The 24834-nt window shown below is 29.6% G+C and overlaps 1 protein-coding gene across 3 annotated transcripts; it reads right to left on the bottom strand.

The window, feature by feature from the left end:
- Positions 1–1116: 1116 nt before the first annotated feature.
- Positions 1117–10970, bottom strand: LOC142319408 (pyridoxal phosphate phosphatase PHOSPHO2-like). 3 transcript variants are annotated; one of them, XM_075356654.1, is made up of 3 exons: positions 10585–10970; positions 6223–6379; positions 1117–3322 (listed from the first exon to the last, which is right to left on the bottom strand). In XM_075356654.1, the coding sequence occupies exons 2-3, from the start codon at positions 6304–6306 to the stop codon at positions 2588–2590; spliced, it is 819 nt and encodes a 272-aa protein (XP_075212769.1). In that variant the 5' UTR covers positions 6307–6379; positions 10585–10970; the 3' UTR covers positions 1117–2587. The 3 variants fall into 3 exon arrangements, with proteins under 3 accessions (XP_075212769.1, XP_075212771.1, XP_075212770.1); XM_075356656.1 differs by lacking the exon at positions 6223–6379 and adding an exon at positions 5235–5482 and having other exon boundaries at positions 10585–10966; XM_075356655.1 differs by lacking the exon at positions 6223–6379 and having other exon boundaries at positions 10585–10964.
- Positions 10971–24834: the final 13864 nt, after the last annotated feature.

The following is a 24834-nucleotide window of genomic DNA, read 5'->3' as shown; positions in this document are numbered from 1 at the left end:
TCAGGAGTCGCTAAATGAACTCAACAATGGTGCAGATCTACTGAAATGTGTTATAAAATATGATGAAACATGGGTTTATGGATATGATGTCGAATCTAAGGCTCAATAGTCCCAATGGAGGCACTCTGGATCACCAAGACCAAAAAAAGCTCTACAAGTACGGTCGAATGTGAAGGTTATGCTTACCATATGCTTTGATTTTAACGGCATAGTGTACCATGAGTTCTTACTACAAGGTCAAACGATCAATGCAGTTTGTGTGAAGGAATCTGAAAAAACGCCCAGATTTGTGGTAAAAAAATTCATGGCTTTTGCACCATGATAATGCGCCTGCTCACACTTCATTGCTTGTTCACCAATTTTTAGCCAAAAACAACACTCTAATGATACCTCAGCCGCCATATTCACCAGACATGGCCCCGTGTAACTTTTTTCTATTCTCAAAAAATCTTTTTATTTTTTTAGTTGGTGTAACTATTCTGTGAAACATATACTCGTATCTCTATCAAAAGCAGAGAACAGACAAAGTATGGTTAGTTTGTGGTTTTGAGGGTCTTGAGAGTAGAATGTTGGGATTGTATTAAAATGATCAGGGTAATAAGCTGAAGGAAGAGTGAAAGGAAGTGGTTTAAATGGAGTGAGTAGTTGGAAAGATGAGTACATTCTATAAAATTGATTTAGTGGTCATGAAGTGATCTTAGAGCTGGGTGATGATGTGATGTAGTCGGCTGGCACTGTTGTTGATCGATACTCTTCAGGATGCACTTTTTTTATTCATTATCACAATGGATAACAGAATCCAATTCTTAGAGGATTTGAAGCAAATCACTAGCTGGAGGGCAAGCACAATTGTAATTGTGCAAGAAGCAAGAACATAAAAGTAACAAACGTTAAGCTTTGGAATGGCTAAATTAATACCAGATTACTTCCTTCCAATACATCCACTATGATGAGTTTCCAGCTGTTTGACACCAACAGCCAGAACACTCATTCAGTCATCAGAACAAAGTCATCTGTGCAAAGTTTTGACCTTATGTGATCTAGTAGTCTAGGTGTTAGATAGCTCACGTAACAAGTAGCAAATGTGTTACATTTAAGAAAAATTATTGCAGAAAGTTGAAAAATAAATCACATTTTACTAACGTAAACATTAAAACAAATTATACAAAAACAATATTTACCTTTTTCAAAAATGTAATGAAAACTTTAAAAATGTGAAAATTGTTTAGAAAAAACTAATTACAGAAACTACAACATATCAGAGCCTTAGTAAGACAAACAGCAAAAAAAGAACGCAACAAAACACCCAACCACACAAATTGAACCGAAGGCAATACTTTCTTATCGCTTGCTATTCATATGATCCACCATAAAGGCTAATAATGTATCTTGGAGATCTCTGTTAACTAACATATTTTAATTTTTTTATCATCAATAATTTGACTGATTTGATGTTATTCTAATTCCTTTTTATTCTTTTAAACGTCAACATATCTATTACACTCAACAGTGTAATTTCTTTTTTTTGTTAATGCATTATTTTCTACAGTATATTTCTTTTAATATATTTAAGTTTGTCTTCAACAGATTTTATCTTTTGTAGAGTTATTTAACGAATTAAACAAACCTGTAAGTCTTAATGCATAAAGTAACAACCAACTGTTTTTTTATCAAAACTCTGCCAAAAAGTTCTCTCTTTTCCTTTTTGCCTTAAGACCTCTTCATAGCATATTTTCTATATCCATATAATTTTCGACATCCTCCTGTAACACAACATTTTAAATAAAATGAATGTAGATCTTTCTTTTCTGTTTCTATGTTATTATGTTATATTGTACAGTGCTATTCTCCACATAAATACTGTAAAGAATTTCTTATGAATTCTTAAAATTAGATTCTAACAGACTTTTCTCCGAATGAAAGTTTATCTTACTTTCTGACTCTGCTTTTAATCTCTAATTTGTTATATTGATCCTTTGTAACTTATTCCCTAAATAGCAAATTCAACTCTATCATTATTCTCCTTTTGCTATAATTCAACCATTTTTTGTTCATTTGTTATAGCATTCAAGTGTCTCCTGTTACGACCAAATTCTCATTGCCATTTATACATTTTACTAAATTTTTCTTTCTATCTCACATCTACTAAAAAGGTTGAAATATAATCCTGCACTACTGTTGTTGGTTTGGGCTTAGAATCTGTAATGACTAAAATAATTCTCTCATTACACTACTTGTAATAACATATTTTTTATTCCATAGTTTATATTTATTCTATATATTAGAATTCCTGTTTCTGCGTTTTAAATTTTATGATTATACTATAATTTTCTGACCAAAATTTTTTTCATCTTTCCACTTTACCTCACTAATTCTTACTATGACTCAATATTTCTGCTTCTTATTTTAGATTATTTAACCTACAACTCTTAAAAGAGTTGATATAAAACTTTGAACATTTTAGGCTTTAACTTGAAGAATGCCTTGACTGTTGTACTTGCTGATAACCTCCTTGGTACTGTTCCCACTTTGAGATTTGATCTGGAATATTTTACCTAAGTTTTTGAAAAAAATTAAACACTTATATTTACTTTAAAGAATTTAATCCAAATTTTTTTTTAAGAACTTCTAATATATCAGTACCATCTTGCCATGGAAATACCTGTGGTTTAATTTTAGACTGATTCTTTTGAATTTTTTTATGTAATGCATAATTTATTCTAGGAAAACTGAAATCATTTTCAGATAATTTTAATGTTGGACAAAAGTCATTACTACCATCACCGATGTATAATGTATGATCAAAGGTTACACCTTCTGTCTTTTTATTTTCAATGTACATTTCCATAGAATGGCCTTTACAAAGATTTTTAGGGCAAATATCACAATAAGTTTGATTCTCATATAATTCAATGTTTAGAAGACCTGAATCATCAAACCATGCTGGATTAGTAATAACACATTTTACTACTTTTTCTAATTTACGTCCTTCCAGCCATTCATTTATAAAAACAAAATTGGAATCAGATATCACAATTACTTCAAAATTATCATTATTTAGCATTTTAATTACATTCTCCATATTACGAATTGGTGGAATATTATGTATAGCAGAAATTATATCATCTTTAGATACTTGAATCTTATGTAGGCAACTAAATATCTCTTTCATGTATAATGTCCAGGATCCAGTTTTTTCATAGACATTTTCAGCAGATTCTAATGAATAATCACTTGGTACCAGACTTCTAGCTACAGTGTCACTATTGTCATCAACAATTGAATGATCAAAATCAAAGACAACCAAATTCTTATTACGCATCTGTAAACAATAAAACTAACATCAGAAATATGTTTGTGTCTAAAAAAACTACTTCCAGGTTTTAAAGTAGATTAACTTATAAAATCTGTAAAGACTTGTATTATTTATTATTAATGCAAACCTTTAGAGCTTATTTAAGTTATAAATGACCAGCATTCATATTGATACAGAGAATATTCAATTTAAAGTGGACTATTTCAGCATTGGTACTTGATTCCATTTTTTATTAGTAATGGAAGTAATTATTTGCAATAGCTCAAATATATTAGAGATTGGTAAAAAATATATTAGAGATGGGAAAAAAGCAGACCTTGCCTGGATTTTGTATAGGCAAGTTTTGTTTGTAGGCTGTTTTACCCACAGAGTTGGTCTAGTGGTGAACTCATCATCGCAAATCAGCTGATATAAAAGTCTACAGTTCTAAAGTTCAAATCCTAGTATAGGCAATTACTTTTACATGGATTTGAATACTAGATCATGGATACCGGTGTTCTTTGGTGGTTGGGTTTCAATTACCAAACATCTCAGGAATGGTCGATCTGAGATTGTGCAAGACTACACTTTATTTACATTCATACATATCATCCTCTGACAATGTAATATCTTATGGTGGTTAGGGAGGCTAAACAGAAAAGAAGGTTGTTGGATATATTTTAACTGTATTTATGATGGTGTTAACCTAGTAGTTAAAGCATAAATTATTCAACAGACTGTTTTATTTATTGTTGAAATGATTCACACATTATTTTCAATTAAAAAAAAGAAAAGTGTACATCTTTGGTTTTATACAAGCATCTCATCAATAGTTAATTCTTTGTTCAGTTAAATGTTCATTAAACGTTTTTGTGGCTTTCCATTTTAATTTATTTTTTTTGTTATTATTTACTTATAATTTGTAATAATTTTATACAATAATAGTTTTTTAGGGTTTTAATTTTAGTACTAAGATCTCTATTTTTCTATTTAATATAATAATAGTTTATCTTTAATCATTAAAATTTATTAATGGCTAAATTATATGAAAACATGCTTCTAAAAGAGCTTTTTAGAATCATGCAGAACTCTTGGAAGTTCCTTCATTAGCAGTGTTGCAGATAGTGTTGTTAATAATGCTCACCTTGAAGTGGTAAGTAACTTATTAATAATATAACTAACTTAATGAGTGTTATAATTCTTTTTCTATTTATCACAATTTGGTTGAATTCAATACATGAGTTCTTTCCTGAATGGATAATATTTATTTCTCAACGTCAAAAAACTTAACTGAATTCTGGTATAGTTTTATATGGAAATGCGAAAAAACTTTTACCTTTATACATGTTCTCTTCAAAATGTGTATTTATTCACTTATATATCATACCAATGGTGATCTCATTTTTACAATATTAACAGTGATCAAGCGAGATGGTAGTGTAAAATAATGAACATTGATATTTTTGCTTGATTCAGAGTATAGGTCAAATAAAAAATTAAAGTCTAATCTTCAAAACCTACAGCTACCTAACTTACAATTGGGAAGTGAAAGTAATTCTGTGTAAAAAAAACTTTCAGTTAAAAATTTCTTTAGCAGTTAACTGCTAACATTATAACATTTCTTATATTACAGATATCAATGTTGTATGTTAATTTTGGCCTTAGGGAAACATACATTCAAATACTGTTTTATTAGCTTCCATGAACCTAATTGTTCCATATCTTGTATTATAAATATAAATGATTTTTTTTTCAAGTTTGCTGCTAAAACTGATTACACTGATAGACAAAAAATTGTTTTAATGTTTCTCTAAGTGTGCTACTATTTCTTGAATTGCTTTTTTGCTTACATTACAGATCTGTAAATACAATTTTTCTGTCACCCTTAATTATAAATAAATTATGTATAAAAAAATTAAGGGAAAATGTAGTGCTATACCTGTGATAGAATGATTTCGCTGATGCTTTTCTTTTATAAATAGCCTCAGGCACATCCAGAAATAATGTCCAACAGTAATCAGCTAGCATGTTAGTATTCCATTTCCCTTTATAGCAGCTTTCCATCACCGAAATGCCTTTGTGGAATCATTCACCATGTTTGTCACTTACATCACCGAGGTTGTCTGGGATAAAATCCAGATGTGAGTGGAGAAATGTACTTTCAAAGATATATTACATTTCATAGCTCTGTATGAAGAAAGAAGTTGATTAACAATATTGTAGTAATTGTTGGATTTTAGCTTGCCAAGAAAAGTTTTGCAAATGTCTTTACATGAAGCCCAAGCTGCACTTTCTACATTATTAAACATTGAGTTAAATTCATCTTTGACCAACTCTTTTATTTGAGGACAAACAAATATTCTTTCTTTAATTTTTCCTTCACTCACATTTGGAAATTTCTTCTTGATGTACAAAATTCTGGGAATATTCTTCACTGCTTTTACATAATTTTTCATTAGTCCTAGCTTGATATGGAGAGGGGGTAAAAATATTTTTTTGGCTTCAACTAAGGGCTCATGAATAATATTTTTCCCATTTGCAAAGAAAACACATGTACTTGGTATAGCTTAACTGCATGCCTAACAAAATACCTATAACTTTCAAATCACCACATATGTTATAGTTATGTTTTTTATAATTTATTTTTTCAAGAATGTCTTTCATTACATCGCATGTCTCTTTCAAATTAATACCATAAGCAATTGGTATCAAAGGATATTTTTTACTATTGTGTAATAGAACCACTTTTAAACTATACTTGGACAAATCTATGAAAAAGGTGCCAGTCCTCAGGTTTATGAACTTGTCCTAAGTGTAAAATAATTTTGTATTTTTTTAAAGTAAATTTCAACCTTGCAGTCTTGATCCTAACAGTTCAGCTTGAATTTTTGATAAATATAAATTCTTAACCTAGTCATTTAATTCACCTTGTGATATAAGATGTGGCTTAATGGAAGATAATTCAAAATCAAAATCATTGTTGTCTTCTTCAGTACTGCCTTATTCTTCATTGCTGCTTTCAAAACATATACTCATAGGCGGCTCAGGAACTGGAATAATTTCACTGCGAGGCCTGATTGCAGACTGCAATGAAGGATATTTTACAGTATGTTTCGATTTTTTAGAACTTCCAGACACACTTGTTAAAGAAAAGTAACAATTAGTTACATGATCCTTTGATTCACACCAAACCATAGTTACACCAAATGACAAAGCCTTTCATGTACTTTTCAGCCATACTCTAAAATATACAGAATAATTATTGTATACTATGTAAGGAGCCCACCTCTTAATGAGCATTTATATGAAAAGAATATAAAAAAATATAAATGTTTTTGTATTGTATGTTATAATAAAATATGCAATTATCAAAGTGCCTAGTTGTTGGTCCAATGTTTTCAGTCTTTACACTAATGCACATTCATTAGAGATTTTCTTGCTACATTTAAGACAGATGGAGATTTGACAATTAACACATTTCTACTTTCTTTTTCCTGTTTAGCCTCCAGTAATTATCTTTCAGATAATACTTCAGAGGATGAATGGATAGTATATGAGTGTAAATGAAGTGTAGTCTTGTACAGTCTCAGTTCGACCATTTCTGAGATGTGTGGTTAATTGAAACCCAACCATCAAAGAACACCAATCTATCCATGATCTAGCATTCAAATTCAAGTAAAAATAACTGACTTTACTAGGACTTGAATGCTGGAACTTTCGACTTCCAAATCAGCTGATTTGGGAAGACATGTTCAGCCGCTTGACCAAACCAGTGGGTTAACACCTTTATACTGGGTTTTCCTTTCCTTAATGAAGGGAATTTTTCTCAGGTTTTACTCTTGGGAATTGTATCACAGAGCTCTCAGCAATGTCCTTGTTTCTGGTCTTAATCAAGAATTTTCATTACAAGATCCCTTAGCAGATTTGATATTTCCAGTCTCCTTTTTAGATGGGGGTTCAAGAAGTGTCTTGGCAAGTTCTTCAGTGAACTGAAATCTTGCCATAATTTGTGTATTGATGTAACACATGTACAAAATTTGTGTGTTTATACTTGCAATGCTGACAAATCTGTAAAAAACCATTATGGGTCAGCGCCTGGTTCTCCTGTTCGATATGAAGTGGCACACTTCATATCCAATATATCCATACAACATTTTGTGATGTTATAGTAACATACAAGTTTCTTTTTTGGGCTTGTTCTTTTCTTCATTTATTTCAGTGCTATGATGCATCGTGTAAATTAAAACCACTGCTCAGTTTTTTCTTTGGAACAAATGATACCAATGTTCTATTCCTGTTGAACCTGAAACGAGCTGAATTTAGAGGTTGACTCATAGTGGGAAGGAATTCAATGGTATTTCCTTTTATCTTTCCTCATGCCTAAATAAATTAAGGTTTCTTTTTTTAAGCTGGTCCATATTTGAAAACCAATTGTCTGCTGTGACATTACAGTGACTTCCTTCGACTGGTTTGCACAGCCTAACGTGGCTATTTCATCACTGTCCTTTCCCACATAAATGTAGGCAATATACAAGGATGGTTTGGCATCTGCCAGGCATACAATTTTTATGCCATATTTGTGCAGTTTCTTTGGCACACACATTTAAAAATTGCACCTACCTCTAGGTGCAATTTCTGAATGTATATGCCAAAACCTCTAGGTCCTTAATGGGACTAACATCTCATCAATTTTTACGTTTTCTGATAAATTGTACATCTGTTTAGAGTTTTCAATCACTTATCAAATTTCTGATATTGCATCTGCTTTATCAAAAGCTTTCCTTACATGTTGGGTTTGAGCATTGTCAAATCTCTAACATGAGTAAAATTTCAAAGCGCTTTACTGACAAGGCACATTGAAAAAAGACCTACTGATAACATCTTTAGCAAGCAAGCAAGGATGTACTGGTTTCATGGTTAGATTTTAAAACAGAGGATAAAAGCCATAGTCGATTACAGCATTTTTCTCTATATTGTTGGTATCACAGTAATTTGACTTATGTGTTGAATCACTTAAAACTGCAAGTTTTATATTTTTGAGTACAACTATTTGATCAAATATGTTGGGATCAAACAACATATTCTATAATTCTATCTTTTCAGGCTTGTTTCCTAATCTTTTTACTATTCCAGTCAAACCTGGAAAATGCCCTTTAATGATGTAATGCGTCGGTATGTTCACCTACAGGCACTCATCCTTGGCCCATTTGTGCACCAAGGATAACCTGGTCCATACTCATTTTTTTTCCTTTGGCTGAAACATATTCTGGCAAGTTCTTATCAACTAGTACAACTATGTTGTCAAAAACACCATCCCTCGCTGCATCTTCAAGCCAATTAGAAAACACATAAACTGGGTCAGTGTCGGAATTGTCCATGGACTCACTTATTTCTGAGGCATTATCATCTATTTCCAATTCTTCAAACATCATGTTTATGTGTTCTTCAGAGTTTTTGTCATTGAAAGCAACCTGCCTATCAGTACTTGGATGGTCCATAGTTGCCTATACTATTTATAAGTTTTTACTAAATATATACGTTGACACTAATTACAAAATGTTTTTACAGAATATATTACAAATTACACACTGTTTACAGAAACTATAAAACATTTATACTGATAATAAACACAAGATGTAATGTATACAGAAAGATAACAAATGCACACAGAAATATCCAGTCATACAGACTGGGTGAGTTTCACACAATAAACCACTGTCAAATACTGTCCTCAGACTACATAAAAACAGGTTTGCTGTGAAGAAAGGTAGTTGGGAGTTAGCTACTGAGCAGTCTAGAGATCAAGGTCAAGCAAGGATGCTACCACACAAAAACAAAATTTCTCCCTGTCTCAGATATCAGTATTTCAATAAAAGTATTATCAGGAAAAGGATCACATAAAATTTGTTAAAAATCTAATCTTTTGTTAAAAATGAGGTAGCCATATGTATTTAACTTGCACTCATAACTTTGAATAACTAACATACTGAGCTGTGGCAATATTAATTTGAAAATGTTCAGCATAACAATGTTATACTAATTCTGAATGGTAAGTATGCAGCACATGTTTTAACTACCATAATTAATGGTAAGTTACAGCATAATGCATGTCAATTAAATGGTGAATGACCAGAAATCTGCTGCTGATGAACAGAACAACATGAGAAAGACATGGATACCAGAAATAAAAAAAATTGGAGACAACAATTTATGCAGTGGAAGTTGATGAAAGCATTTTATAAAGTGTAAAAATAATGCTGGACATGTGATTCTAGAAGATGAATATTTATTGGAATTTGTGGACAGACAATAGATTTTTGCAAATTATTCTTGTTGAACAATAATGTATCCAGTCAAAGGCAACATTATGAAGGAATGTATCATTTAATTGGATTCAAAGTGAGTATATTGCATCCCATAATTGAACATCTGGTGTCTACTAACATACTACTCCACCATAGATATAATTCTGTGGACCAAAAGAAAGATGGATAAACATAAAATATTGAAAGTATATAGTAGTGATGTTCAAAATGATGAAGCTAACAGCATTGAGGCATGCTATTTTGATGCTGTTTAAGACAGTACCATTCAAATTGTAAGACTTTTGGTTACTTTCAATTACAAAAATAACCACAGAAAAGAATTCAGTAGCACATAATACTCATGAGAGAAGTTGTACAATTACTTTGAAAAAATTAACTCCCAGTAAATAAACAGATACGGTTTTATAGTATGTTACAAAGACTGGCAGGTTTTGGGCTTTTAATTTTAATATGCAACTTTAAAAATATTTTACTAACAAAACTGGTTAAAATCAATTGTAATACAAGCTTCGTGTTCAAAGAGTTTCTTTTATGTTGAAAAATACAACACATAGTAACTATCTGTAACTACTTTACTCTCTGCTCCTATTAATGAAAATAGGACTACTACTTTGGTATGTTACTGCCATAACAACAAATTGAAAATAGTAATCTAAAACCAATCATTAGTATTTTTGTATCGTAATTTTTGTAACAATAAATTAGTAATTATTTTAATTCAACATTAAAAAATGTAGCAGTTTATTTTTGAAAACTGTAGAATTTATTTCATAAATTAAAATATTCAGAATACAGTTCATGGTAGTCTAAAATAAAAGCAACAGTTGTTTAAACAAAATTTGCCCAATCATATTAACCTTCAGCCACAATAAGTAAAAACAGCCGATTTCAGGTTAGAATAAGTATGGATTTATAGAAGTATTATGAATACATATTGATAAGTTATTGTATGACAAAACTTACTATCTTATTTCTTCCAGATAAATGAGAACACAGAACACGAAATATAAATTTTACTTTAGCAATGTTTTACTACTTTATCCTAAAATCAATCCAAAATATCTTCCAAGTTGCAGTAAAACTACCATACCACAAAAAAAGATGGCACACCACTTATCATCTGTTGTAGAAGCTAATAGTAGCTTCATAAGGTCCTAAAATCGTGAAATTACTGTGATGGGAGCTAACTAACCCTGCATAAATGAAGTAAGTACATTGTTAAGTAGCTAAGCAGATTTTAGCGAGCAGCTGGATTATAAGTCAAAGCTGTACAAAAAAAAGACGAATAGTATCGTTAAAACAAAAATCTTAAAAAAAAAAAATGGCTAAAGTGAATAAACGAAACTGATTTCTTATGAGATATTTTATTACGATAATCTGATATATGCACTAAAAGACTTTGTACTCATACGGCTATACATTTCATAATTACATACACACATTTTTTTTAAATGAAAAGTACGTAAACAATTTTATTTCATTAATAACTTTTGATATGTTTTCATATATTTTTATTATTATTAAATTATTTATCGTAAAAATTTGTTTACAGTCAGTAGTTAATAATTATTAATAAATCAATATATTTAAATTAAAAAAAAGAAAGTTAAAAAAGGAGATGAAGTCTCCTGTAGATTCAGATATTTCATTAAATAAAATTTTATTTGGCTGTAACTCTGGAACCAATGAATAAGTACCACTTATGATATGGTTGAAAAGCTCTCAATGAGGGCTTATTACTGCAGTTAAGAAAAAGTACAAAATACAATTTTTTTTTTGTAATTTGGGATTTTTTTGGACACTTGGTTAAGTCGATTGCAATCAAAAGGGGAGGTGCACAACCAGATGTTGCAACAGTTCTAAATCCAAAATTTCAACATTCTACAGCTAATAGTTTTTGAATTATGCGAGATACGTACGTACGTACAGACGTCGCGCCGTACTAGTCAAAATGGATACAGGATGAATTTTGGCCATAAATGGATATCTTCGTTAAAATGTGAAAACCGACATTTTTCGCGATTACAATACTTCCTTGTACGAAGTACAAAAAAAGGTAATTATTTACTCTTGAATTGAAATAAATTTGATCACTACCCTTTTTTTAGAATAAAATTTTACAATACTTTTTCTCCTTTTCCAATTTCCTATCTAAATAAAAAAAAAGTTAACTAATAAAAAGAAAGTAAATAAATATTGGTAATAACGTGCATTGCATGTGCGTGCAATACATAGTGAGTGTAATACATACACAATACGCGGTACACACACACTTTGTGTGAGTGTGTTGCTACACAAATGTATTTTGTAGCTTCATCTGTATATTGTTGTTTATTTTTATTATAATTTTATTTATGACATATTTTATAAGTCAATTTATTACATTTTCAAAAGAAGCATAAAAATTTTTGTAATTTATTTTGTAAAACTAAATAAAATATATACAATAAATGAATGTATAAATATATTTGCCTAAAGTGTAGATGAAAAAAAGGGATAAGTTAATAAAGGAAAGGATGGAAAATTAGGAATTTAATGAATCTACTATCACACATATTAATTACTTCATTTCTCTTCTGTTGCTTTCTTCATCGTATTTCTGCATCTGATTCATCATTCTCTGTTTAACTTCCAGTATGTACACAAACATAAATCTTCATTTACTACTTCATACCTGCCCTTTACCAAAGTTATGTAAAATAACATGAGTGAAAAAAATCTTTGGAACTTTTTCCAACTTCACTCGAATGAGAGGTTTCCCAGCAATGGAAATTGATTCTTAATTTATCCTGACACTCTCTCTATTATTACTCTTTCTTATCTGTGTTGCTTTAGTAAGTTTCTTCTTCAGCATTCTGAGGATTTCTAAATGGTGTAAGCATCCATGAAGCAACACCATAGCCACTATCCCCCATGAGACAAGCACCTCCATTATATTTTGATATTACTTCTAGTGATTTGCTGCATCTCCGAATACAATTGCTGCCCGGCCATGAAGCATCAACGTTAGTAATTTTCTCCTCTGCATCACAAGTAACTTAGATGTTAATACTTGTATGTCCCTTTCGATTTATGCAACAACTGCTAAACTATGATTTTTTTTAATTTCTAAGTGTGTATAGTCAGTCTACTACTCCAATCACACAAGGCATTTTAAACCTTGCATTCCATCTTAACCTGACTTTGTTCAGCTCATCTGCATTTTGGGGGAAGTAGATCTAGTCACTTCCTTTTGCTGTTATTTTATCTAAACCATAATGAAAAGTTTTACTAACAGTAGTCCAGCTAATGCCAAAATCTTCACTCACACCAGTCTGAAATCCAGGGTTGGTGAGTTACCGAAGAAAAATTTATATCTTCTGTTTTGATGATGGGGATTCTCTTTTCTCATTATTATAAGATAAAAAAATTTGTTTAAATGGTCAACTATTCCTTCATCAAATAAGAGTAGTTCCTTAAGTAGTTTGTCAAGTGGGGTACTTGGACTGATAAGATCATGGAATTTTGTATTTTTTCCATTTTGAAAGTTCATAAATGCAGCCATAGTGTTTATAAGGTTGGTCTGGAGGTACCTTAAAAATTAATCATTAATTTCTTCTAAGAAAAGTAATTTTTGCCTTTTATTCACATCTTTTTAAGAAATTACTGATATAGGATCAGTATTTGGATTTAGTTATCAGCAATTACTTGTAAGAAAAATGAATGCTTGATAAGATAAAAGAATACTAATTACTGATACTTTATTCTCATATTCATAAATAATTTCTTAAAAAATAGACAAGTAATTACCAATTTTTATTCACATTACCCACATCTGTAAATAGTTTTTATTATTTTTTTTTATCAGTGTAGAAGGAAACGTCGAAGTTAAAAGACTGGGAGATAAAAAATGACCAACATGAAGAATATATATTTTTTTATGCAATTATTTGTCTAAATAATAACAGTCCACAGAAGTATTAAATTAATTTCAAAAACAGGTTAAAAAAATAAATTGTTTCTTAACACCTTCCATGATATAGGGTGCTTTATTTTGTAAGATGCAGAAGTACAGAATTACTCCAAAGTTCTGGAGAGTAGCAGCCACTAGCTTATTATTATTATTAAAGTAGCAATAATAATTATTATTCATATTACTTTATAATCTTCATTACTGATATAAATCAACAAAACCATATTATTGAATATGGCATTCTTCTTAAAAATTATTATTAAGTTCTTGTTTAATGTTTGTATAACAAATTTATAAATGGATAATAACTGAAAAAGAATTTCATGATTTCGTACTTAGCAGGATTGTAAAGTCAAGTAATTTTATATTATTCTGCAGTTAATAAGCAAATATATGACAAATTATCATATTTATTATAATTATTAGTTAGTAGTTACAATTATTTAGTTTAAATAATTTGTCATAATATCTGCCCAAATCATGTGTTCGTCCTTTTTATACAAAAAAAAAATAAATGAACAGAATCATAAGATAATTATCAGTTTTTCTATAGTGGAGAATCTGATTTTTTTTGTGCTTATCTAAAAAAAAAAGGTAGAAGATCTTGTTAATGTGTAATCAAATAATATATTTGATAGGCACAGAATTAAGTTTGTGGTCAAATTAGTGAGTTTATATAATTAACTCAAAAGATCTTCAGAGGAAAACCGTTCACTTAAAAGTGAGTTATTTAATAATCTTCAAGTACATTTTTATTTACTTCTTAAACCGCTCTACCAGTCTTCATATTTTTTGAGGGTGAAGAAGCAAGCAGCAGGAGATTAAGAATATGTTTTATATCAATTTTAATTTATCAAAAAGGAATTTTTTGATATGCATTTACACATATGTGGTAGATGGAATGATCTTCCGTCTACTTGGGTTTCAATATGTATGGTATTGTAAACTCCTAATACTAAAGTTAGTTCCTGTCAACACTCAGCACATTTAATTTTCAGCTACTTAGTAGCTAAGCGATACTAAGGTTCATAGTAAATTTAATATCACTACTTATTTTGTTCATATATTAATATACAAGGGTGATTCAAAGAAACGGGAAATTTTGAAAGTTGTGATGGTAGCCGTGGGCGATTGGTACCACTTGATAAGTGGTGCCAGCCTCTCTAACCTAACCTGCCATTTAGTTGTCATGGATCCTTGGAGTGGTGCGCAATGTGCATTTGCTATCAAAGCATTTTACAAAAACAATGACAGTGTGGAGGTAGCGCGTAGAGAATTTTGCCGTCATTTTAATCTGGGACGGTACGACCGTGTTCCATCAGCACATGCAATTAAAACATGGATATCTAATTTTGAGGAAACTGGTTCGGCAATGAAAAAGAAACCTCCAGGCCATGAGCGAACCATCCATACACCACAGAATGTTGAAGCTTTACAAGATGCTGTCACACGAAGTCCACATCGGTCAATCCATCGTCTCTCAGCATCTTTCACAATTGCATAGTTCAAGTGTTCGAAGAATGCTAGTGAAGGACTTGCAATACCATCCATACAAGTTGCAGATCGTCCAGGAACTGAAACCGAACGATGCAGTTGTGCGAGCACAATTCTGTAATGTAATGCTTTAGAAGATAAATGACAACGAAGAGTTTGTTCACGAACTGTGGATGTCAGACGAAGCGAATTTCCACCTCAGTGGATTTGTTAAACAGGCAAAATTTCAGATATTGGGCACAAGAAAATCCTACGCAGCTACTCCGGCGTCCGTTGCACAGCCAGAAAGTGACCGTGTGGTGTGCTATGTCATCCTAGGATGACAACGGTGTTATAGGCACTTATCTTTTTGAGGATGACAACGGTCTTGCGATTACAGTGACGTCGGCTCGTTACGTAGCCATGCTTGAAACCTTTGTTGTGGAACAACAAAAGAGATTTCCACCAATTTTTAACACAGCCTGGTTTCAACAAGACGGAGCAACGTCACATACTGCACGAATATCGATGGCAGCTGTATGCCGGTAATTTGGACAACGTGTCATTTCACGAAATGGTGACATTAGATGGCCTCCCAGATCGCCTGATCTCTCAGCTTGCGATTACATTTTGTGGGGTCACCTTAAAAGCAAAGTGTTCCACAGTAGACAACAGAAGAACTGAAGGCAAAACCGAGAAGCAATTGCGGAAATTCCAGTTGAGATGTTACGTCAAACCATAAACAATTTAACGAAGAGACTTCGTGAGTGTTTACGTAGAAGAGGAGGTCACCTGGAAGATGTCATCTTTAAAAAATAAACTAAAATGTATGTATCCTAAAATGGCAACATTTGTACAATTACATGAAAAAAATTCATTTTCTAAAAAAAATTTTTCATTAACGTTATTTAATTTTTTAAATTTCCTGTTTCTTTGAATCATTCTGTACATACGTAAATTAAAAAAAAAGTGTGTAAAATTCATTAATCAGATGTATTCACATATATTAGTAAGCATGCATTAGTTCATGCTTGTATGCGGTCATTGTTCCCAGTCTTTCTTTGGTGGGATGGAGAGTTGGTGTTATTGATATCCACCATATGCAAAAAAATAAACACACAGAAAAGATCCAATCTATCAAAAGATAAAATTGGAAAAAAATATCAAAAGACGGAGATAAGTAAATATTGTTTGTTCTAAATTAATTTCCAGCTGCTATTATCTTACTTTTTCGTATCTATCTTTCGCCAATGCCATGAAAAAATACCACTGTGATGAAAATAGAAAAGTGCAAAGGAAAAATTATTTTCATAGATTTTTCCACAAAGTGGTGAGGCAAAGAAAATGTGATTTATATTAGGAACAAATGAATGAATGCATATATATCTGACAAATGAGTGAATACACCTGAACTTTACATCAATAATTTTATTAAAAAACCATGGCAAAACAATTCAAAATATACTCAACCAAAACGTGCTCCTTCCTATATTAGTCTATAAAGAATATATTCAAATAACAATAATCACGATATTTACAGTCTCAAGGAAATTGGGGAACGCTGTTTTCTGCGGCCTTATTTTGTATAGAGGCTATTTCCAGCCTCTAGATCTTTTACAAAAAATGTTTGTAGAATGTGCAGTTTACATATGTTAAAATGTGAAGAAATCCAATATGTAACAATTCATAAATTTGGGAAGAATCTTAAAGAGTTATGAAGTTAATTAAAAACCAAATTCATTTCAAAACTTTCCTTCAATGACCTATCTGCTGTAAGAGTGACATCCCGTGTTGAAGGTACTGCACAGTCCAGTTATAAATATCATTTGCTATATTATCATCAATATATAACTGCTTAAAAACCGGCATTAATTTTTTTGGAGAACTATATCAACATACATTTATTTTAAAATAAATAATTCACATTTTATAAATAATAATAATTTAAAATTATCTTGCAGCTCAAGATTAATTATTTAATTTAAGCTTATATGGAAGTTAGTTACTAACAAAAGGTTTGATTGATTTGGAGCAGTATTTCAAACAGTATATGGTAACAAGCTGCTGTTTTATATAAATAGTAGGTCATGTAAATTCATTTATTTAAGAAAAAAAATTAATTTATAATAGTAACAGTACAATATATATTGTATAAATAACATATATGTATATGTTATAAATCAACTAATAATAAATTAACTACATTTAATATATTATTTGATTGCAGTAATACCAAAATAGACTATATTTCAAAACAATACATATTATAATATAAACAAATGTGAAAAATCACAATAATATTAATTAATGAGTGTTAATATTTTCAACAAACCAAAGTTCAAATGTCTACAGAATACAGTAAAAAAATATGTTTGGTTAGAGAAAAAACAAATTTTACAATAAGTTTTAACTTTTTTTGTGTCTTGAGTGTTATATGTGTTCTCATTTCAATGCAAGTGTAAACATTGAATTTTAACAGTTAATGTAAATAACAAAAAAAATTGAAAGCAGCATGAATAGTTATTATATTATTTATATTACAATATTCATTGTGTTAATTTAAAAAAATATTTTAACATAATTCAAAACCGACATGTGAATTTACAAAGATAATAATAACATACTGCTGTAAAATTGTATAAATATATTTTATTGTGATTAGTGTTAATGGATTTTAAAATTATTATTTAGGCCACATACAAACATAAAAATTAAACAAGGATGCATGAAATGAACAAGTACAATTCAAATCAAACATACCTTTTCTCCTCATTCAATGTATAATTTTGCTAAACTGAAAGAAAATCTTTCAATAATATCTGCTAACATTAGGGTGAGACATCATTATCATTGAAAATGACTTTCGGTACAAGAATGACTGGGAGTGTTAGAACGTGTTAAAATTCTGCTTTTAATACATCTAATTCATTTTATTAAACATAATTAATCATTAATGTCTTAAATTATAAGATTATTAAAACAACTACCGATCATTATAAAATCACTTTTTCCTTCAAGAATGCTCTTGCGCTACTTAAATGAATCTTCAGCTGAACTGTCAAAAAAGCTTATAAATTGTATGTATACTATATACAGTTATTAATGCAGTCAGCATGTGTCATTAAAATAAAATTTCTTTAATATTATCATCAGTGCTGATATTAATATTGTCAACAATGATACTATCAGAGAGAGAGATATATAATACCAATTTAAATGATGAATTATGGTTGAAAATGATTTATTCATTTTAGCTGAAAACTTCAATTTTACTGAAATTGTATGTAATTGTTAAAAAAAAAAGTTGGAATAAACTCTCTAAACACATGCAGATGTGTTTCCAAAACTAGAGTTGCTTTTTGTTAATAAAGTTGGTGTTTTTGTTAATGGCTTTATTTATTACAAACACAGATAAATTATATTCACATCACTGAGAGTTTCCTAACTATTTTAATATATGTCAGTGAGTAGCATCACTTGAAACATCATTGATAAAGGAGCCCAATAGCTCTAAGGTGCTTTCCTGTGTGTATTTCCTTAATGTGGTGTTTATTATATGATCTTATTCATTGCACATCAATTACTTTAATTTTAAAAAATTTTTAATAATTTCAATTATTTTTTAAATACTCTTAAATGTAGCATTATTTTTGTGTCCAAAAAAAAGTAGTAACTTGAATTTAATTTCTGTTTGGTTCAATGTTTAATTTTAATTTTCAGATTTAATTCAACTAAATACATTTATTTACAAAAAATATACTTTTAGAAAACTTAATTTTGCAAATATTACAAGTAGTAATTTTTTTGCTTTCCTGTGTGTATTTCCTTAATGTGGTGTTTATTATATGATCTTATTCATTGCACATCAATTACTTTAATTTAAAAAAATTTTTAATGATTTCAATTATTTTTTAAATACTCTTAAAGGTAGCATTATTTTTGTGTCCAAAAAAAGTAGTAACTTGAATTTAATTTCTGTTTGGTTCAATGTTTAATTTTAATTTTCAGATTTAATTCAACTAAATACATTTATTTACAAAAAATATACTTTTAGAAAACTTAATTTTGCAAATATTACAAATAGTAATTTTTTTATCTATTATTTTGTATGAAATACACCAAAAAAATGAGATGTTAAAAACTGATTATTTTTGAGATTCGAAAAAAATAGGAGGTTCTCAATTTGTGCTATATACATATTTTTTTTAAACTTAAGTTTTATTCTTAACCAAATGCATCAGTTTCAATTTTTTTTTGTATAGTAAATATCCTGCAGTAAGATATTTTTATAAAAAAAAAATTCATGGACATATAGATAATTTGAAGATTTTTTTTTATTGCTATCATATCTTTTAATATTTTTGGTTATGAATAATTTACTTCATAAACGGAAAGCTTGTACATGTAAATATGGAATGGAATGAAAATTGTAGCTTGTGAAAAATCTATCTTTTACTCTTATTCAAGTCCAGGATCTTCTGGATGAAAGGCTGAGATGCTACCACTTAGCCAGAGAGGTCTGCATTATTATATAATATTGGACTGTTAGAATTATTTCAGGTTAAACATTATTACAAGAATTTTCATTGAAAAATTCAAGAAAATTAGTTGGAAATCTTCAGATTCTAGATTATAATTTTAATTTAATATTAAGAAATGTGGACACCATTTGACTTCCTTGTACATGCCTATTATATTACATATACATATTTTTAAAAGTAAATTAAATCTTATTTCACTAACTTCTGATTTTTTTTTATTGTTATTGAATATTTTTTATTGTAATTTTTTTCACAATCACGGGTTAATAACTATTAAATCAATATATTTAAATTAAGAAAAGAAAAGTTAAAAAAATAAATAAAAAAAAAGTTCAAAAACAAAAGGTGGTGAAGTCTGATTCGAACCAATGTTCCTTCCCTTTAAGATCCAAATATTCCATTAATTAAAATTTTAATTCTCATTTCGAATCAAAAAGGGAGTTGCAAAACTAGATGTTACAAAAGTGTTAAATCCAAAATTTCAGCATCCTACAGCTAATAGTTTTTGAGTTATGCGAGATACATACGTACGTACAGACGTCACGCTAAAACTCGTCAAAATGGATATTTACGTTGAAATATGAAAACAGAAATGTTTCGCAATCACAATACTTCGTACAAGTAAGTAAAAACAACAGTAGTAAAAATAAAAGTTCTAAAATGTGAAAAAACAATATTCAGTTCTTACAATTCTGACTTTTTGAGTTAAAGCCAAACTAAGATTTGGTCAGTAATTGATAGGTGCTTTGTATTTAATTTGATACAGAGTTTAAAAAATCTAAGTTTAGAGACATTGAATATTCAATTTTTACTTTTTAGTGCATTTTAAAAGTTAGTTTTATTATTTTTTAACATTAAAAAACATTTTATTCAATAAATAAAAACATACTGAACACATGAGAACAAGAAATAAGAATCTTATTTTTATATTTATTAATAATCTTGATCACAATAGTTTTAAATATATTCACATTACTTTTCTGTTAATGTATGAATTGTTAATGTGATCCAGAATATAATTGAAATACAGGTTTACATGTATAATATTTAGTTGATATTTACTTTAGAATCTACATTTCAATATAATTTAAAAAAATAATTAAATTTTTACAGGAAAATCATCATATGGGTCCCCAGTAAGATTACCACAAAACCATTGAGGAAAATAGATTGATTCAGAATTATTGATGCAGGAGAAAGTATAGCATAAACGCCAATACTTTTTGAGTAAACTGTGTCTGGCCTTGATTATTCCATATCCTGAAAAATATAATGCTATCATATAATCTATTGTTAAAACAATTAAATCATTTATAATTTAATTGTGAAAAAGTTCATTACAATTGCAAAAATTAATGTTTAAATGCGAAGTAATTATTTTGGAATAAACATTAATCGTTAAATTGTTTCTTCATTTAGTAGAATATAAACATTTATACAAATTGGATACATCACAGTACGAAAAAAAATTTAGAAATACAAAAACTGTTTATAGTTTCCAAAATATGATGTCTAGGGTATATATAGCAGTTCTGGCAAGCATTAGAGAGGTCAAAACAGTATTTTGACAGATAATCACACATTCATTTCAAAGCAGATTCTCCTTGAATCTATAAAAATATTCAAAAAGACCCTATCAGATTAATTATCTATAGTTGAGTTTCAGAATAAATAACTTAGAAATGGACTGTCAGATTTTCATTAATATGGGTAAAAATCGAGTCTATTTTATCTTTATATATTGCTTTTAAAAATGTTTCAAAGAGCTATTTTGAGAAGTTATTGAGTTAAATTTATATATGACTTGATTTTACAACTCTGATTATGAAGACCGTACTTTGTCAATTATAATTCTCAAAATCTATGATTAGGTATTTCAATATTGAAGAGTTATTTATCATATCAACTTTTGCATGATTTATTGTGCAGATTTAATAAAAAAATAACGTAAAAAATAAAAATAAAATAAATTAATGTGGGATAAATTGATATTGCTGTAGTAGATTGTAAATAATTTACGTAATTCCCACATTTTTTGTAATACAAAATTTGAAAAGTAAATAAACATAAGAGCATAATTTTCTATAATCATTTAATACATTTTTTACGAGACATACAAATTTATATAAAGATTTTTCCTGCTGGTCATAGTGACAAAAAGTAATCTCATGGACTGTGAAGTTAGATTTAATGTTGCTTAAAAGAGGGCATTTTTATAAAATTTTAAGCACATTATATTTAGAGGTGCGAGTATTGCTCAATAGTGGTAACCTAAAATAAAAATTGGAAAATTGCTGGAAAAAATATGTCATTTAAGGACTATCGGTCCTGAACACAGGTCTTTATATTATACATTAATTTTGCTATTAAAAATGCAAGACTAATTTACCTGAAATACTAATAAGGTTCATCATCACTATTCTTAGACACATGTATGCCAGTTCGCGCCGCAACGGTCTGGACTTCGAAGGTACTAACTGAAGATTTAGAAAACGTACCAGATTAAAGCAAGTTTACATATTAAAAAATCCTCTCCTGTTTTCTCTATTTCTGAATGATGTAGATGAAAATATGAAAGGTGGAATAAAAATTGGAAATCTAAGGATAATGTTGTTGGCTTATGCTGACGATATTGTCTTACTGGCGTATCACTTAGTTTCTTTGAACTTACTTTGCAGAAGGTAATAAATGTGTTGGAAGAGTATTGTCTGATGTGGAATTTAGAAGTGAATCTTAAATTAAAAATTGTCGTTTTTCGTAACGGAGGAAAATCAGCAAAACATGAGAAGTGATGCTTTCAAAAACGTCAAATTGAAATCGTTAATACAATTAAATATCTGGGTGTAACGTTATCTTACACTTTATCATCGGAAATATATTTTAAAGAAAGATCTTCAACTGCGAAATTTGCGTTAGATTCCTTTAATAATATAATTTTGAATAAGGTTATTCCGGTTGTGAAAAATTATATTTAACGCTGTTTACAGGTCTATTATCTGTTATGCGGCTCATGTCTAGGGTTATAATATGCATGATACAGTTTTTCATAAGATAATATTTAGTCTCCCTAATTACAACTCTGAATATATTTTATATCTTGAAACTAAATTACAGTCTATATTTTGTATACATTAAAACTATACATGAAGTTTATTAAAAGATGTATTCATTTACCATCAACGAGATACCCTAAAATGTTACTTATAGAATCATTTATTTGCATAATGATAGGAAATTTTGTGTAAACGTGTTCCCTATACCTTTTTTATGATTGAAGATTTGAAAGTGGACGACATTTTGAATGCAGTTAATATTAAGATTGAATATTAGTATTTGAAGATGTTATCCGGTAGTCAAAGATTTGTGCTTCAATAACAATTACATATTTAGGGATCAAGATCAACTTTAATAACTAGTTTTTCAAAGCGAGATCTGATTAATTTATTTGAATAAACATTCATTCACCAGCAATTCTAAATTGTATTCGTTTTGTAATAAGGGAGAAGAGGAAGAAGATGTCTTCCATTTTATTGCAGAATGTCCAATATTAAAAGAATTTAGGTTGAAGTATTTCAAGAAAAGTACCTAAGTTTTTGTAAAGGATATTTAGTGGTAATAACTGGACACTTGTGACTAAATTTTGTAAATGTGCATGAGCTAATCGTTTCCGTTAGATTCAGGAATTTAATTTCTTTAATTTAAGCTCTAGAAGCTATTTAAGAAACTGCTATACTGTTTCAAGGCTCAGTTGCCGTTTGTGGTACGGACTTTCAGGCGTATGCTTTAGAGCGATCGAATGGGGTGGTGGTGGGAGAAATGTCAAACAAACTAAAAATACATTTGATATGTACCAGCAAGTATTTCTTTTTCTTTGCACATTCTTTCATAATCGTGATGCAAATCAGCGATGGTTTTTCTGCACTCAATGAGATCCTTAGTTGTCTGCTTACGAAAGTAATGAATGACTTTAAATCTTCGGTATGGAATTTATGTGTTCGAGAATGCCATCTTAATTTCATCATCCACTTTACGATGATTTAGATGCTTTCCACGCATATCCTCAGAAACAGCGCCTGTTGTAGTCGCTTCTTTATTACAGTGCTAATTACTCTATCATTAATGTCCAATGTCGCTTTAAAAAAAAATTACAAATACGAGTTATATTATCATTAACCGTGAAGTAGTAAGCATTGATTTGTTGTCTATTAGTTTTTGTATATCTATATTTAGCTTCAATGGTTTGTAAATGTCTACAAATGAAGTCACTTTACGATTTATGTCAGATATGGAATAGTAGTCATTAAAAATACGTTGCCTTTGATCTTGATCAGTTTTTTCATAGAATTTGAGCTTGCTTTTACAGGGGTCTCTTATTTTTTTGCTTCAATTCTCTTTTTTGTGTTAACTGATACACATTCTTTGCCTTAACTGCAAAGACGTTTGGCTTCATTTTTTAACTAACTTGATGGTTGACGAAGTCGTTTTCGGGTATTATTCTTTTTACTATTTGATTCTACAATTGTTTCAGTAGCCACCGGGGTGTTTGGTAAATGATTATCACTATTTTCATTTAAAATTGAAGGTTTAGGTTGAACGTCTGTTTGTGTATCATTTTCATTACACAAATCAAAATCAGAGCAAGAGGATGAACTGATGGTGACTGTGATGAATAATCCGGATCGTTGTCAGTGTCTATTTATATCACTGCGCGTACTTTCATGTTCTTCATCGATTGAATGGCTACCGTTTTCTGCAATTTCCAACGATGTATGATTGTTATTCTCATGTTCCTCATATTCAAAATTCTCGTTCGATTGAGTGTTTTTATGTGGACTTATTTCAAGACCAGTTACTAGTTTTACACATTTTTTGCCTCGATTATCCATTCTATTTTCTCAAATTCTTAATAATATTTTACATTGATTTTTAAATAATTTGCATAGAATTGAACTCCATTTCTTATATTTCAACATCATTGTACAGTAGAGGCACACACACGTAAACAGAGCACGTATACCACTTTGTTATGATAGTAAAGCTCAGTTGCACTGAGTAGTGTACATTAATAATACTTTTATAATTTCAACAGCCAGATGAAAACAGTATTAAATCAAACATAACATAATTGGTTTACGGTAAGGCTCTTACGGAATATGATAAATTTCCCAAGAGCATTGTATTAATTCAGATGATTCGGTGTAAAATGGAGCGTAATAACTAATGGTTCTGCGTCGAATGGACGTTATT

The sequence above is a fragment of the Lycorma delicatula genome, chromosome 2 (assembly GCF_047948215.1).
Source record: "Lycorma delicatula isolate Av1 chromosome 2, ASM4794821v1, whole genome shotgun sequence".
In the NCBI taxonomy this organism is placed as follows: Eukaryota; Metazoa; Arthropoda; class Insecta; order Hemiptera; family Fulgoridae; genus Lycorma; species Lycorma delicatula.
Note: the sequence above shows the minus strand (reverse complement) of the source record. Positions and strands in the feature narration are given on the sequence as shown.

Bases quoted from the DNA above. Each gene is read 5' to 3' on its own strand.
- LOC142319408 (XM_075356654.1), bottom strand. From the start codon at position 6,306: ATGAAGAATAAGGCAGTACTGAAGAAGACAACAATGATTTTGATTTTG. The intron at 3,323-6,222 runs GTGAATTAAATG...TATTGTTTACAG, and splicing joins GCCACATCTTATATCACAAG to ATGCGTAATAAGAATTTGGT.